Consider the following 16,324-nt stretch of genomic DNA (forward strand, 5'->3'; position numbering starts at 1 on the left):
TAAAATAATAGAGAAAAGCACAAACAAAAAAGTAAAACCAATTACCCCAAGACCATCCACCCAGAAATGTCATTGCTAACATGGAGAAACATTATTTCAGGCATCTTTCTTTAGAACTACAAGGATAGATAGGTTAGAAAAATAAATAGAAATACTTTTATTAAGATAGGATCATACAAGTACTATTTTATTACATTTGTTAATTTCAATTTTACTTGCATTTAATAGGATAAAAAACTTAAATCAAACTGAAGGAATTGTCACACACCAATGTTTCTTTGTCACGGGAAATATTGGTTCATAAAGGGTCCCTTTAAAGTTCTGAAAAGAGATTATGAAGTATGCATTAAACAACTATGAAATATATTAAGAGGTTATGAAGCAAATTGGACTTGTGTTTGCTAAACTTTGTTTCCACCTTAAACATTATCTATTGATACTGTTTTGAAAGAGTAGCACTAACAGATTCCCTTCCATCTCCCCTCTCTTCAACTCCCCCAATTTTTTCTTGAGACAGGGTCTTGGTCTATTGCCCAGGCTGGGGTGCAGTGGTGCAATCATATCTCACTGAAGCCTCAAACTCCTGAGGTCAGCCATCCTCCCACCTCAGCTTCTCAAGTAGCTAGTAGTACAGGCAAATGCCACCCCACTCAGCTACTTTTTAATTTTTTTGAAGAAATGGGGTTCTTACTATGTTGCCCAGGCTGGTCTTGAACTCCTGGCCTCAAGTGATCCCCCAACCTCAGCCTCCCAAAGTTTCAGGCGTGAGACACTGTGCCCAGACAACTCCAAATTTTGAATAGTTATGTCACTGTTTTTAACATTGTCTAGGTTTTTTTTTTCTTTTTTAAAAAGTAAACTGATTTTATTGTGAAATTCTCATAGATGGAAAATTAAATCAAATATTTATTCTTTCCATTTCATTTTACAATAACCTTATCACTTATTTTTGTACCATGCATTTCAATTGCCTGTTAAATGAAAAATGTTTTAAAAACTTTTAATTTTTGATGTTTTTAGCTTAAATTTTTTCATTAAGAAGCCCACAATGCCAGCAGCCACCCCGCAAGCCCTTGTTTGAAGAATGTTTTGGTTGCTATTTCAACTTAAGAATCTTTGACCTTGATCCATTGTCCAGGTTTATGACGCTTCAATTCTACTTGATAACTATGATTCCTGTAGTCTTTAAAATGTGTTGTGACTGGCCGGGCACGGTGGCTCACGCCTGTAATCCTAGCACTTTGGGAGGCTGAGGCGGGCGGATCTCAAGGTCAGGAGATCGAGACCATTCTGGCTAACACGGTGAAACCCCGTCTCTACTAAAAATACGAAAAATAAAATAAAATAAAAAAAAAACAGGTGTGGTGGCGGGCACCTGTAGTCCCAGTTACTTGGGAGGCTGAGGCAGGAGAATGGCGTGAACCTGGGAGGCAGAGCTTGCAGTGAGCCAAGATCGTGCCACTGCACTCCAGCGTGGGAGACAGAGCACGACTCTGTCTCAAAAAAAAAAAAAAAATGTGTTCTGACGATTTAACACATTCATATGATTTAAAAAGTCAAAATAATACAAGATGCTGTACATTGAGAAGTTTCACTTCCACCCTTGCCCCTTCTTAGTTCTCCCTGTCCCCATTAGATGATTACTTTCCTTAGTTCTTGTTTGTATTTCTGATGTTTCTTTGTGCAGATAGAACAATAATGAATATACTATTATGCACTATGCTTTTTTGATATAATATATTTTGGAACTCTTTCCTTAAACATACATAGCATCCTCATTCTTCTTGTAGCTGTATAGGATTCCATTGTGGGATGAATCACAGTTTTAAAATCTGGCCCCTATTGATGGACCCTTGGCTTGTTTTCACTTTTTTTGCTATTATAAACAATGTTGTAATGAATAACCATGTACAAATATCATTTCATGTATGTGAAGGTGTGTTTGTGTTCCCAGGCCCATAATTGTTTAGTATGTTTTATATATAAATGGGTCAACATCCTCCCATCTCAGCCTTCCAAGTAGTTTGGGACCACAGTCATGCGCCACCATGCCCAGCTAATTTTTGTATTTTTTTGTAGAGATGGGGTTTCGCCATGTTGCCCAGGCTGGTCTTAAACTCCTGGGCTCAAGCAATCCTCCTGTCTCAGCCTCCCAAAGAGTTGGGATTACAGGTGTGAGCCACTTCGCCAGGCCTACTGTGACTTTTCTATTCCTAAAGGCTGTTTATTTCCTTGTTTATATTGTGACTCATTTCGTTTCTCGGTGAATTTCATTGTCAAGCAATATTTTTTATAAGGGCTTATTTGTGTTGTATCCTTTGAATTATTTCATGGTTAAGAATATCTGCCTGGCGACAGAGCAAGACTCCGTCTCAAAACAAACAAACAAAAGAATATCTGCCTATTGTCTTTATACTTCATATTTTTGGGTCACATTTTCTTTTTCTTAGATCATTGTAGAAATTATCTGCTGGCTTTAAATGCTGTTGTGAAGAAATTGGAGTTCAACTTTAACTTTTCCTTTTTATAGCTGATTTTATTTTATTTTCCATAAAGGCCTAAAGACTTCTTTATGTTTGAAGTTTTATAGCTTGTTTCCAATATGTCCCAGTGTTAAACTTTTGGTATCAATTCTTTTTTGGGACATGCTCTTTTAATCCCAACTTCAATTATTTATCTCAAGGAAATTTCCTTAAATCTTCAAATATATCTTCATTCTATTTTTGAGGTCTGTACGTCAGAGGCACCGATTATACTTATGTTGGAGGGGCTGAATAGCTTCTATATCTAGTAGCTTCCCTGTAATGCTTTAATCATAAGGTTTATCTGTATTACCTGTAATGACCTCAGTCATTCTCTCTATGAAAATAATATAATTTCCTCCCTATTTATTCTGCCTCTGACTGTTTCTATACATTATGTAGTGTATTGCTTTGACACTCATCTTGTTTTCTTACTCTTTCATTTTAACATCTTATCTTTAAACTCTGATTACCTGGAATTCACATTAAGTGATTCTCAGCATCAAGCAATTGTCAGGAATTTCTTTCTGTTCCTTGAATTATGTTTTCTTTGCATTTTACTATTTTCATTTCTAACTTTCTGTTATGGACTAAATTGTATCCCCTCCCTGCCCCCAAATTTACATGGTGAAGCCCTAACTTCCAGGACCACAGAACATGTATTAGGACACAGGGTGTTTCAAGAAGTCAGTAAGTTAAAATGAGGTCATTATGGTGGGCCTCTATCCAATATGAATGGTATCCTTACACAAAGAGGACATATGGATACAGACAGGTACAGAAGGAAGACCACGTGCAGACACAGGCCATCTACAGCCAAGGAGAGAAGTTTCAGAAAAACCAATGCTGCTGAGACCTTGACCTTGAATTTCTAGCCTCCAGAACTGTGAGAATATACATTTCTGTTATTTAAGGCATCCAGACTGTGGTATGTTACTAAGACAGTCTTAGCAAACTAATACACCCTCACTCCTTTTTTTTTTTTTTTTTGAGATGGAGTTTCGCTCTGTCACCCAGGCTGGAGTGCAGTGGTGTGATCTTGGCTCACTGCAAGCTCTGCCTCCTGGGTTGACGCCATTCTCCTGCCTCAGCCTCCCAAGTAGCTGGGACTACAGGCACCTGTGACCACGCCTGGCTAATTTTTTGTGTTTTTAGTAGAAACAGGGTTTTACCATGTTAGCTAGGATGGTCTCGATCTCCTGACCTCATGATCCGCCCGCCTCGGCCTCCCAAAGTGCTGGGATTACAGGTGTGAGCCACCGCGCCCGGCCTCACTCCTTTTCTTAATTTAATTTCATATTATTCTTATTTTGCTGCAGTATTTTGGCACAGTGGCCATGCAGTTTGTTTTCATCTTGCTCATGCTTGAGCGTGTCAGTCAAGATACTCCATTTCCTAAGATGCCATTTGGGTGAATTATGGTCTTCTTTCCATTGCATCTGAGATCAGTTAATGTTTCCCTTTGGGTTAGATATTTGGATTCTATTCTCTTTTTTGTAGCATGGAAACTAGCTGCAGCCTGGAGCAATCGTCTGCTTTGGGGTTGCTTCCCCAGTTCATCTCTGTCTGTCCCCACCTTTACTCTTCCCAGTCTTCCTGGGAGCCATTTTCACTATCCTAGGTTGGAAAAGGAAGAAGATAAAGCAAACCACTCTTTTATTTCTCCTCCAGGTTCAGTAATGGAGGAGTTCACGGAATTTTTTCCTCCATCATCACAGGCTTCTTAGGGTGAATGTGTGTGTGGTTAGGAGGGAGGCAGGTGAGGAGCCCAGCTCCACTGCCCCCTCTGCTCTCCACCTGGAAAGTGGGCAGGACTGTGAGTAAATTACACACCCAAGCGTTTATTTACTGGCCATTCCAATGAAACCTTTGCTTTTTGTGGTTACCAGAATGCTAATTCAAATTAATTCTAAAAATAATTGGTACTGGGGTGGGGGGAATAGATAGCAGGAGTCCAAGCAGTGGCCATCATCCAAAAGAACTCACTGAAGAAGGTAGGGAGGAAAATTAAATTTAAGTGGTCATATCCCTCTACACTTGATTTTAAATTCTGCTTCTTGTTTCATCTGCTAGGGGAGAAATTTCCACATGCTAGAAGGTAAATCTTACATTAATCATTCTGCAGAAGAGTGAGTGGCCGGTGAATAAACACCTCGTTCTCTGCCCTACAGAACTTTCAAGTGCCCTTAACACTGGACACAGGGGAGCCTGGAGCAGGTGCCAGTTTGAAGAAGCAGGTGGAAGGAGATCACAGCTCTCCAAAGCCAAGCTCTTGCTGTTAAGCCCGAGTCACTTTGGGGAACTCCTGGGTCCTCATATCAGATTGTCATCAACATCTCCTGTTTTAAGAGGGAAACAGACATTTCCTGACACTCTGGATGTCTTCAGGGGCTCTTAGTGCTCTTTTGAAGCTGCGGTGTGCCCTCCCCACAGCCCCACTTCTAAGAAAACAAGGAGAGCAAAAATGCCTCCTGGGAGAGTCAGTACATTTCCTAAGTAAGCAGTAGTTTTATAGTTGTTGCCAAATTTCATAAATGTCATGTTAAAAATAATGAATGGCACCTCTGGAAAATTTGGAAAAACAAGAAAATTTCCAGTCAGTAGAATCAATTAAGAACATTCCTCTCCCTTTTCTCTGAATGAAAAACCCCTGTCAATGTAATAGGAAACCATGAATAACGTTCTAAGCCATATTTTAATAGAATTTTTCCCTCAGATATCAACCGTCCCCCATCAGGAATGTACTGCTTTTGGTGAATGTTTGCGTAAAAGGGAAGTGAGTGATCCTCCAGGCAGGTCTACCTCTTCCTGCTTGCCATTCCAGATTGTTTCCCTGCTCTGCCTTCCTCCTGTCCTGCAATGGTCCAAATGGACACATTTACAAGAATAAAACAGCATCAAAGAAAAGCCGACAAACCAGGAAAAAAGTAGCGAAGAAGGCAGACAACACATGAAGTTGAAGGAACTGAAGAGCCAACATTTATCGAGCCCCTCCTTTTTTGCCATGATCTTTGATATGTGCTTTAAATTAAAAAAGTGAAATAGGCAGTTTCCTAATTTTTTAAACTGATAATACATTACGATAGAGTAGGATATGTTTTTTTTAAAAAAATAATAGTATATTAAGATCATCTATAATTTAAGTAAACCAAATTTGGGTGAAATCCAGGAGTTTAAAATAATTTTGTAATCAACTTTGAAATGCATTGGTTTTTTTTAAAGTAATGTTTTTAAAAACTGAAAATCAGGACTCTTGAAAATGTATAAGAAAAATCAGTCAATTTGTAAATGTCTTCCCCACAATTCTCCCTCTGGGTTTTTGCTTTCTCCCTTCTCACAAGCACCCCGCTCATGTCTCTACCTATTGCCCCTAATTCTGGAAGCCAGCACTGGTATAGTCAGGTATGGCAGAGGGCGTCAAGCACACCTGGCATGGCCTTCCCAAAGCAACAGGAGGAAGTAGGGGAGGTGCCGTTTCCTAGCACTGTGGTAGCCCTTTGGTGGAAAGTTAGGTTTCCTAATCAGCTCAGGAGGGTGCAACAGGCAACAAGACAGATCAATCCTTTCACTTCAGGCTGAATATGATGCTGGAATTCCCAAGACCTTAACTTTGCACATTTTGAAGAAAGTGGGGCTTTACACACGTTCATATCCTCTACTGGGCCTCTTTCTGGCCACCAGACATGCGGTTAGCAAAATGACAAGCAGTCCTGTGATACTCAGGCCCATGGCCACAGGGATTTCTCTCCTGTTTCTGTCACTGAAGCATTCATCCGCTGTAATTGAAGTCAGAGTAACAAGTGTTACAGACTGGCCACAAACGCTGGGAAGTGGCACTGCCACATCTGCCTCAGCTTTGGAGAGAAGAAGACGGAGGGGGAGACGGAGCTGCTGGGGCTCAGACAACAGCAGGTGAAAACGAGAGGGAAAGGGTCAGTACAGTGGATCTGACACGTGTAGCACTGGTAATTAGTTAGGGAGCTTATTAAATTGCAGATCCCCAGACACATGCCCAAGAAATGATAATTCAGTGGGTCTGAGCTGGGGCCGGGGGGGATTCTGATGCTGCTTCTGGGCAGATCCGACTTTGAGAAAATGCTAGTTTGGCCTAGAGGGTTGTGATCAGAGTTATGTCTTGACTCTCAAGCTAGAGTAATTCCCAGAGCCATATTCTCCAACTCTAGTAATAGTTTGAGACAGAGTCTCACTGTGTCACCCAGGCCAGAATGCAGTGACACAATCTCGGCTCACTGCAACCTCCGCCTCCTGATTTCAAGTGATTTTTATCCCTCAGCCTCCCAAGTAGCTGGAATTACAGGCATGTGCCACCATCCCGGGCTAATTTTTTGTATGTTTAGTAGAGATGGGGTTTTGCTATGTTGGCCAGGCTGGTCTCAAAGTCCTGGCCTCAAATGATCCGCCTGCCTTGGCCTCCCAAAGTGCTGGGATTACAGGAGTCAGCCAACACGCCCAGCCCTAACTCTGTGTTTCTTAAAGGGGCTGCTCAGATAGCTTGGGGCTCCTAAATCAGCATAATAAACAGCAAAAGGAAAGGACAGCAAAAACCCTAAAACTCAATAAACAAAACACAATGTTTGCAGGCTCCAGGATTTTAGGGAGGAGGAGATTTCAGGAGTCAGGAGTCTACTGTTTTGGATGACCATTATCTTTTACAAGGCTCAGCTTTGACACTTGCTGGATTCCTCTCCAGTTCTTCGAGCCCCTGTTTAAAAATCGTCCATCAATCAAGACTTCTTTAGTCCACCCTCTCATCACCAATGCTGTCAATCACAGCTTCATCTGGGCTCCCATAACCCTTTGCACATGTGTCTTTTAAACACCATATGGTATGGTAACTTGCTCCTCTTTTCCCCCTTCTCTTACTCTCTAGTAGAAAATCCTATTTACAGAATGACATACCTCTTCACATTTGAGCATCTTTAGTGAAATTTGAAGTGCAAAGACTAAGAAGATGGCGTTGAGTTGACAGGACGACAGCGGGAGAACAAGGGGAGCATTTTGGAAGTGGAATTGTTAGGGCTTTGTGACTATTTGTATGAGAGGGTGCTGGAGGGAGAGGAGTTAAGGAGAACTCTGAAGTCTGTTGTTTGGAAAACTATCCAATTAATGATGGTTTTAAGAAAAAAAAATGTAAAGACAAGCGAGCTTTTCTATGCATCCCTGTGAACACTGGCGTGCACTGCTGAAAGGTTTTATTTCCTACGTCTGCTACTAAGAGGTTTCCCAGACCTGATCACTTCCTGCTTCATAGAGGTTCTGAAGGGGAAGAGGAGCAAGTGTGTACCTTTTTTTAAGATCACACGATTACAGAAGTTTTTCAAACCTTCATAATGATTGTAAAAGAAAGAAAGAGTTTTCCAACACTAGCAGTTTTGAGAGTGGATGACAAATGGGGCCAACCTCTACTGGCAAATTTTCATATGACTGTGGGACTCCAACAAAGCCTACAGAAACCAGGGGATCCAAGGCAAGCAACGCCCAGTTCTTCCTCTGCCACATGCTTCCCACTGAGTACATGAGGAGAAGTTTTCTGCTACACGCATCTGCAATTTCATGATGGAACCCAAAGCAAAATCAGATTCATATTGTAGACATTTAAAATACGGCTAAACTTCTAGCTAAATCTATTTTTGATAACTGGGAAGTACTCATCACATTTTTTACTTATTATGAGAGGGATGTTTTAGAAATTGAAGTACATGACCCTCCTGGTCATATGTAGAAATCCTCGTAACACTGTTTTCCTGGAAGGGAGAAGAGGGCTTTTTCTGGTATATGACTCTCCTGGTCACATGCAGAAATCCTTGTAACAATGTGTTCCTGGAAGGGAGAAGAGGGCTTTTCTGGAAAGTCACCCTGGTCTGCTCCTGGCCCTTGCCCAGGGACCTGTTTTCCTCCAGGGCAGTCATCAGGCAAGCTCTGCCTGTGATGGTCAGAACTCAAAGCAGAAGTTAGAGGGAAACTAAAACTATGAGGAAACACTGTTGGGTGTGACAGCTTATAACTGAGACGAGGGGCTCCAACAGCTTGTAATTGAGATGAGGGGGTCCAACAGAGTTTCCTTCTATCTTGAATTGCTGCATCTTGCTCTTTTCCCTCTGCAGGTGGGGAAGAAACTATTCTGAAATCTCGATTTTAGACATTACTGATACTCAGGATCTTTAAAGTGTTCTCCAAACATATCTGAATTTACACCCAACAGGACATAAAGGGACGTCGCAGGTGGTATTTTCTGTTGTTTTGATTGAGCACGTGAGTGTTTAAATGAGTAAGAATGTGTGTGAGTCGAAGAGAATGTAACCTGCTGCAGGACAGCCGTGACTGGGTGGGTGCAGGTGCCTGATTCTGAGGTGGCCAGAGAAGCCTGGCCCTGTGAGCTGTGTGGAATCACACTGTCCCAGGAAGCTCAGGAGATGCTTGCTCCTTTGACAGCTGCAGACAGAAAACAATTTGGATCTACCCTGGGGTCTCTAAAGTGTATGTTTGCAACCTGATTGACCCTTAACTTACCATTTCCAAAGTGGTCATCTTCAAAATCAAAGGCTTGAAGATGGACATTGGTTGTTTTCAGCTGCAGGTGGGCTGAGAGCTGGAGGCTCTGTTCACTCACGCACTTGAAGGAATGCCCGACCGCTGTCTGGAATATCACCGCCGCATGTTTGATTCCTTGGTAAATTGTCTCTGAAAAGGTGACAGATAGATGCATAAGAGTCCTGACAGGTGTCCACTGAGCTCCAGCTGTGGCCGGGCTGCCTGTGCGCAGCTAAATGGGCTTCCTTCCGAGGGACTCTCTGGGGGTTCTCCCACCTTCTACCCATGAAAAAACACCCTGGTGCAGTTTGGAGACTTTTTCAGCTGCTCTGTTTGGGGCATAAGGGAGACGCCTCACATAAACTGGAATGCGCAAACACTGAAATGAGAACTTTTGAGAATGTGTTCTTTGATTATTTTAAATCACTGGGGACAGAGTGGGTGGGAACTAGTCAGTACTTGGGGGCTACAGAGAGGTGCCCCTAAAATTTTAGAGATAAGAGAAGATTGCTTTCTGAGACTTAGAAAATCACAGAACCCTTAATGAATCAGTGAAAGGACATACAGTCAGCACATGAAGAACTTGCTTATCACCAGGCTGAATGTATTAGACGAGCAGGGTCAAGAACTCATTAGGGGCCAGGTGCAGTGGCTCATGCCTGTAATCCCAGCATTTTGGGAGGCCGAGGTGGTCGGATCACCTGAGGTCGGGAGTTTGAGACCAGCCTGACCAACATAGAGAAACCCCATCTCTACCAAGAATACAAAATTAGCCGGGCGTGGTGGCACATGCCTGTAATCCCAGCTACTTGGGAGGCTGAGGCAGGAGAATCACTTGAACCCGGGAGGTGGAGGTTGTGGTGAGCTGAGATTGTGCCATTGCACTCCAGCCTGGGCAACAAGAGTGAAACTCCGCCTCCAACTCATTAGGAGACTGGCCCTTTCTTATGACAGGTACACCCTGTTCAAGGAAGTAGAGGCTTCAAGGCAGATGAAGTTAAACATTTTAATGATTGAGGCCAGGCATGGTGGCACACACCTGTGGTCCCAAGTACTTGGGAGGCTGAGGTGGGAGGATGCTTTGAGCCCAGGAGTTCGAGGTTGCAGTGACCTATGATCATGCCACTACACTCCAGCCTGGGACACAGAGCAAGACTGTCTCTACAATAATAAATAAATAGGCCAGGCATGGTGGTTCACGGCTGTAATCCCAGCACTTTCGGAGGCTGAGGTGGGCAGATCACTTGAGGTCTGGAGTTTGAGACCAGCCTGGCCAATGTGGTGAAACCCTGTCTCTACTAAAAATACAAAAATTAGCTGGGCGTGGAGGTGGGTGCATGCAATCCCAGCTACTCAGGGAGGCAGGAGAATCCCTTGAACCCGAGAGGTGGAGGCTGCAGTAAGATGAGATCGTGCCACTGCACTCCAGCCTGGGCAACAGAGAAACACTCTGTCTCAAAAACAAATAAATAATAATAATAAAAGAAAAATAATCATACAATGAACTCCATTTTCTCTAATTCCATGCTTACTAAGCACCCTTCTGACTATACTGTAGCTTCTTGAATGGTAGAAATTTCACTAGCCAGAGGACCCAACTGTCTGGTCTGCTTAGTAGTTACAGTAAGGAATAGTCCCATGATGAATTAACAAGGTGGCATTAATGCCAGCGTCTGTACATGCAAATGCCCTACACAATGTACTGAATTCTCTGTGTATACTACCGGATCATGTGTTATATCCTGGGTAGTCTGCTACTACCATCCCCACTAACATTACAACTGTCACTACCGTAATTACAACTGATTACTAGTCTTAGTACCCCCACTAATATGAAAATCATCATTACTGTGACTCCTTAAGCTCCTGCTCAGCCATTAGGATTAAGACCTAGAATTGATTTTCCCACACCCTCAGCTTTAAATTAATTTTTGACTCCCCCTTCCCCTCTTCCCCTGCCTTTTTTTTTTTTTTTTTTGGAGACAGAGTCTCACTCTGTCGCCCAGGCTAGAGTGCAGTGGTGAGATCTTGGCTCACTGCAACCTCTGCCTCCCAGGTTCAAGCAATTCTCCTGCCTCAGACTCCTGAGTAGCTGGAATTATAGGTGCCCGCCACCACGCTGGGCTAATTTTTTTTTTGTATTTCTAGTACAGACAGGATTTTGCCATGTTGGCCAGGCTGGTCTTGAATCCCTGACCTCAGGTGATCTGCCTGCCTCAGCCTCCCAAAGTGCTAGTATTACAGGCGTGAACCACTGCACCCGGACTCCCCTGCCTCTTGAGAGATTTCTACTCTATTGCTGGCTAAAATCTGGTCCATACCTAGTGATAACATTAGCTAATTTATGTTAGCACTCACAATATTTATCCTCTATTCTAAGTGAGGAGACAGATCTAAGTGAATTAACATATATGAAAATGAGTTGTCAACTATGCCATCTTACTTACATTTAACAATCATTGGCAAATCCCCCTAAACATATCAATACAACGTAGCTGATATTTTAAGTAGACATTACTCCACATTTTCATTTCTTGGCAAGTTTCTTTGGCATAAATTCCTTAATTGGTAAAATAATGTTTAAGCTAGTCAAAGGACAGAGCTTTGAAAAGGAGAAAACAGACATGAAAATGCCTAGTACGGTACCTGGCACAGGGGGATACAAACAAATAAAGGTTATTTGACTTCCCAGGGAAACATTTGAGGCCTCTGAGAGACATCTTGTGTGAGCGGGAGTTTTGCTTCTCTGGAAGTGAACACTGTAGGAGTTCACTGAATTTACCCCACTACGAGTCATTCTCCACACAGCAACCAAAGTGAACCTTTATAAATGTAAATCTGAGGTATCATTTTCCTCTCTCCTCTAGACCCCCCGGTGGCATCCTTTCACACTTTAGAATAAAGTCCAAAGTCCTGACCCTTGCCTTGCCCACTGGCCCTACATGCTCTGGCCTGGCTGTCTGTCCCTCGACCTCATCTGCTGCTTATTCCCTCTCCGGGCACACTGGCACTCTGCAGGTCCTTGAACACACTGGCCAGCTCACCCCTTAGGGCCTGTGCATCTGTTCTTCCTGCCATCTGCAAAGAGCTTCCCTAGGCCCAGATACCCCCAAAGAGCTGAATCTCTCTGCTTAAACTTCACGTCTTCAGAGAGGGCCTTTCTCCCCTGAAGGCTTCCCTAATGTCCCACCTAAAATAGCTTTCGATTCCTCTCCACTCTGCCTGCTTGTGTTTGTTCCTAGAATTTATCACTACTTGGCCAGGTGCAGTGGTTCACACCCATAATCCCAGCACTTTGGGAGGCCAAGGTGCGTGGACCACTTGAGGTCAGGTGTTTGAAACCAGCCTGACCAATGTGGAGAAACCCCGTCTCTACTAAAAATACAAAAATTAGCCAGCCGTGGTCACAGGTGCCTGTAATCCCAGCTACTGAGGAGCCTGATGCAGGAGAATCGCTTGAACCTGGGAGGCAGAGATTGCAGTGAGCTGAGACCAAGCCACTGCACTCCAGCCTGGGTGACAGAGTGAGACTGTCTCAAAAAAAAAAAAAAAGAACTTATCACTACTTAACAGAGCACAGGAGTTCCCCTTATCCTTGGGTGATACATCCCAAGACCCCCAGTGTACCAGTGTATGTCTGAAGATATGGATAGTACTGAACTCTAGATATACTATGTATTTTCCTGCATATACATATATACCTGTGATGAAGTTTAATGTATAAATTGGTCACAGTAAGATATTAAAAATAACTAATGATAACATAGAAAAATTGTCACACTATAACAAAAGTGATGTGCATGTGAGCTCTCTCTCTCAGAAACTCTAATTGTACTGTACTCACCTGTTTTTGCACCAACCATGAAAAGCGAAACCGTGAATAAGGTGGGGGGGTACTGTATTATCATTTAATGTGTTGTTGTCCTCTTCCTCTTCTAGAATGTAAACTCCATGAGGGCAAGAACTATTAGTTTGAAAAATTATGGATCCCCAGTGCCTAGTACAGGGCTTGGCACCTAGCAGGCACTAACTACATTTTAGTAGAATGAATGTATGATTCCCAGAGTATAGAATAAGCTGCACTATCAACAGCAAATCTGTCAAAAAGCCACTAAACTCTTTATTGTCGCCAATCATGATCTCTGACGTAATCTAGTCCAGCCTCCCTTATGAGCAGATGGGCAAATTACAGCACACAGAGGCGTAGTAAAGTCCCCCAAAATCACATTGCTGGCTGCTTTCTCAGTCTGTTCCTTAAAAGCAGCATCGGCCGGGTGTAGTGGCTCATGCCTGTAATCCCAGCACTGTGTGAGACCGAGGTGGGCGGATCGCCTGAGGTCAGGAGTTCGAGACCAGTCTCGCCAGTGTGGTGAAAGCCCATCTTTACTAAAAATACAAAAATTAGCTGGGTGTGGTGGCACATGCCTGTAATCCCAGCTACTTGGGAGGCTGAGACAAGATAATCACTTGAACCCAGGAGGCAGAGGTTGCACGGAGTTGAGATCGTGACACTACACCCCAGCATGGGAAACAGAGCAAGACTCCATCTCCAAAAAAAAAAAAAAAAAAAAAGCAGCATCAAACATGAGCAGATTCAATGGGATGAAAGGTGAGCTAACCAGAAACAGTGTCATGGCTGGTAGAACGGGCATTCTCCAATTACCAACCTGGATCTGAGACGGTCAAATAGGCTCCCACTTCACTGATATAATATGATTCTTCATCCTGCAAAACAGCAGGGTGTTAACCTTTGGGTTATCTCTATTCATATGTTTACAATCTTGGTTTATAAACTTTGTTTAGGATTCCAGCTATTAAATCTGGATATAAGGGCTGGGGAGTTACTTGGTACTGGGTCATAATTGTGTATGAAAATTCCAAAAAAGTAAACATACCACAAATAAATAAATAAATAACAGTTTTCCCCTGGCCCCAAATTTCCCTACTGCATACTAGTTGCTAGGGCCCGATATTCAATTTCCACCAGTACAATGTGAGTCCCTTCGGTTGGGCCAAATTTCTCCCTGTTAAAATGCAAGTCCACTGGGAAGGTGGAGAAGAAGGAGCATATATCAAGCTTTTACTAGCAATTAATATCTAAGGGTAAGAATTCTTATCCTGAGACCACTCATCCTTTCCTTTTATTTTTAAGACCATCCATCTGGCTTAGAAGGCTCATCCTTAAGGATACCATGGGAGGACCTCCCGGGGTCCATAAACCCTCTGGGAAAAACAATGTATACAAAATGGTGTGTACATGTTCTTATGTAGGGTGTGAATGGCTTTACACAGATTAATGGGTCTATGTCTTCAAAACGGCTAAATGGGGTCACTGGGAGCAATTATGGGAAGAAATGCCTTACCCTGAGATCCCTGGGTATTCTCTAGAAGAGAACCCCAAGTGGTTGTATTTAAAACCTAAAGCAGTGCCCCCACATTATCTAGGAATTATCTTTCCAGAAAAACAAAAACAAACTACAAAACAGCCCTATAAAAACAAAAGGCATGAAACCTTCTAGGGAACTGAATTGGGGTATAGAAGGGTAAGTTGAAAAGGGAGTTTCTATTTTTTAATTGAGGTGATCCAGTATTCTCAGTTTTAAACATTCCTTAGAAAACCATCTACAAGTTAAGAGATGCGAAAATGGCAGAGCAACCCAAATCAGAACCTGAAATTGAATTACTTTTAGAGGTTTCAAATATAATCATTAGAGAAACTTAATACTAATCTTGACCACATTATAGCTCATTTGCATATTATTAGTGGATAAAATGTTGATTCATTACACAATAAAAGGGTTCCATAAATAGAAATTGTTTTAGTAAGGTCATTGATACTGATACATTGAGCTCTAGATCCTACAATTCATTGAATAGCACCTACCACACAATAGCTTCTTACCCTGTATTAGGCACTGTTGCAGGCACTTCCATGCACTTGCCTTATTTAATCCTCACAATAATTATGAGAGAAAATGAGGCTGGGTGACTTGCTCCAGGTCACAGCCCTAAGAGGTGGCAGGGGAAGATATGACCTCCAGCTCTGCCTGCCTCCAAGTCTAGCCTTTAACGTCTCTTTCATACCCTCTCCATACCAGGGATTGTTCTAGGTCCTGGGAGAGGACCTGGTTGCCTCCGTCAAGGTGCTCAGTCTCTTGGGTCTTGAAGGCAAGTTGAACAATGGCCTTAGACCATCCATTTGCTTTAGGGAGAAACACCTCTTTTAAAAAGATACTATCTTTGTGTTGCTTTTATATACCATTTATTTAGGGCATTTTTTAAAAATTTGGAGCCTCTTTTAGTATAAGAGAGACTTATATTTCAGGGTCCACAGTCAGGGTTACAAGACTCCCGCCCCATTCCTAAGGGCAAAAAGGGTCCATTGAGGGGTTTTAAGCAGGGCAGTGACACGAGCATAGCTTTGTTTTTGGAAATGGCTGGGGCTGCACTGTGAGATGGATTTGAGGAGCAGCAGAATAGTGATGAGGTCAGCTCAGACTCCTCAGAGGCCTCTTGGAATCTTCCCTTTGGTGTCTCCCTGACCTGTCCCGCCTAAGGGAAGAATGCTTGGCATTTCTGTGAGAGTTTCACAATTTGCCATGTGCATGCTTTCACTGACATTGCGTCACTTGATCCTTACAACGACCCCCTGAGACAGAATCGATATCATCAGACCACTTTACAGCTGAGAACAAAGAGGCTCAGAACAGTTAAGCATCTACTGCAGATGCAGATAGTTTGTAGGTGAGACAAAGCAAGATCCTGCCCTACATTTTCCTCCATGGGATGTGTGGGTATAGAACAAAAATTCATTATGTGAGAATTTACTTTCACAGTCCCTGAAATGCAGCTGAAACCTATAACCATTGATGGGAAGCAGGACCAGCTACATAATGAATTTTGGGGGCTTGGTGAAAAATGAAATTGCGAGGCCACATGTTCAAAAATCAAGAATTTCATGGGGCAACAGCAAAGCATGAAAACAAGCCTGAGCCCTTCCGGATGCACAGGTGGAACACCTGTGAACCCGTCCCTGATGGGCAGGGCCACTGCTGTTCCACAAGAATCTACACTTTCTAGGGCTAATCAAAAAATAAGGCCTTCCACAAATGGGGTGCTCACATTCACTGCGAGTTCATCTTAAGGACACACAGGACACAGTCTGGAACCTGTACTCAGATTTCTTTCCATTTTGACTGAGTCAAAATTAGTGAAACGTTGACTAGGACTAAGGTGATGTCTAGTTTTTT

General features: G+C 42.8%; 1 protein-coding gene across 1 annotated transcript in view; it reads right to left on the reverse strand.

Moving 5' to 3' along the window:
* LAMP3 (lysosomal associated membrane protein 3) overlaps positions 1–16,324 on the reverse strand; it is a 38,978-nt gene that overhangs the window by 4,499 nt on the left and 18,155 nt on the right. The window contains exons 4-5 of the mRNA XM_002814336.5: positions 13,742–13,799; positions 9,054–9,224 (exon numbers count right to left, since the gene is read on the reverse strand). Coding sequence (XP_002814382.2) covers positions 9,054–9,224; positions 13,742–13,799 — 229 coding nt within the window. The remainder of the gene's footprint in view (positions 1–9,053; positions 9,225–13,741; positions 13,800–16,324) is intronic.

The sequence above is a fragment of the Pongo abelii genome, chromosome 2 (genome assembly GCF_028885655.2).
Source record: "Pongo abelii isolate AG06213 chromosome 2, NHGRI_mPonAbe1-v2.0_pri, whole genome shotgun sequence".
Classification (NCBI taxonomy): domain Eukaryota; kingdom Metazoa; phylum Chordata; class Mammalia; order Primates; family Hominidae; genus Pongo; species Pongo abelii.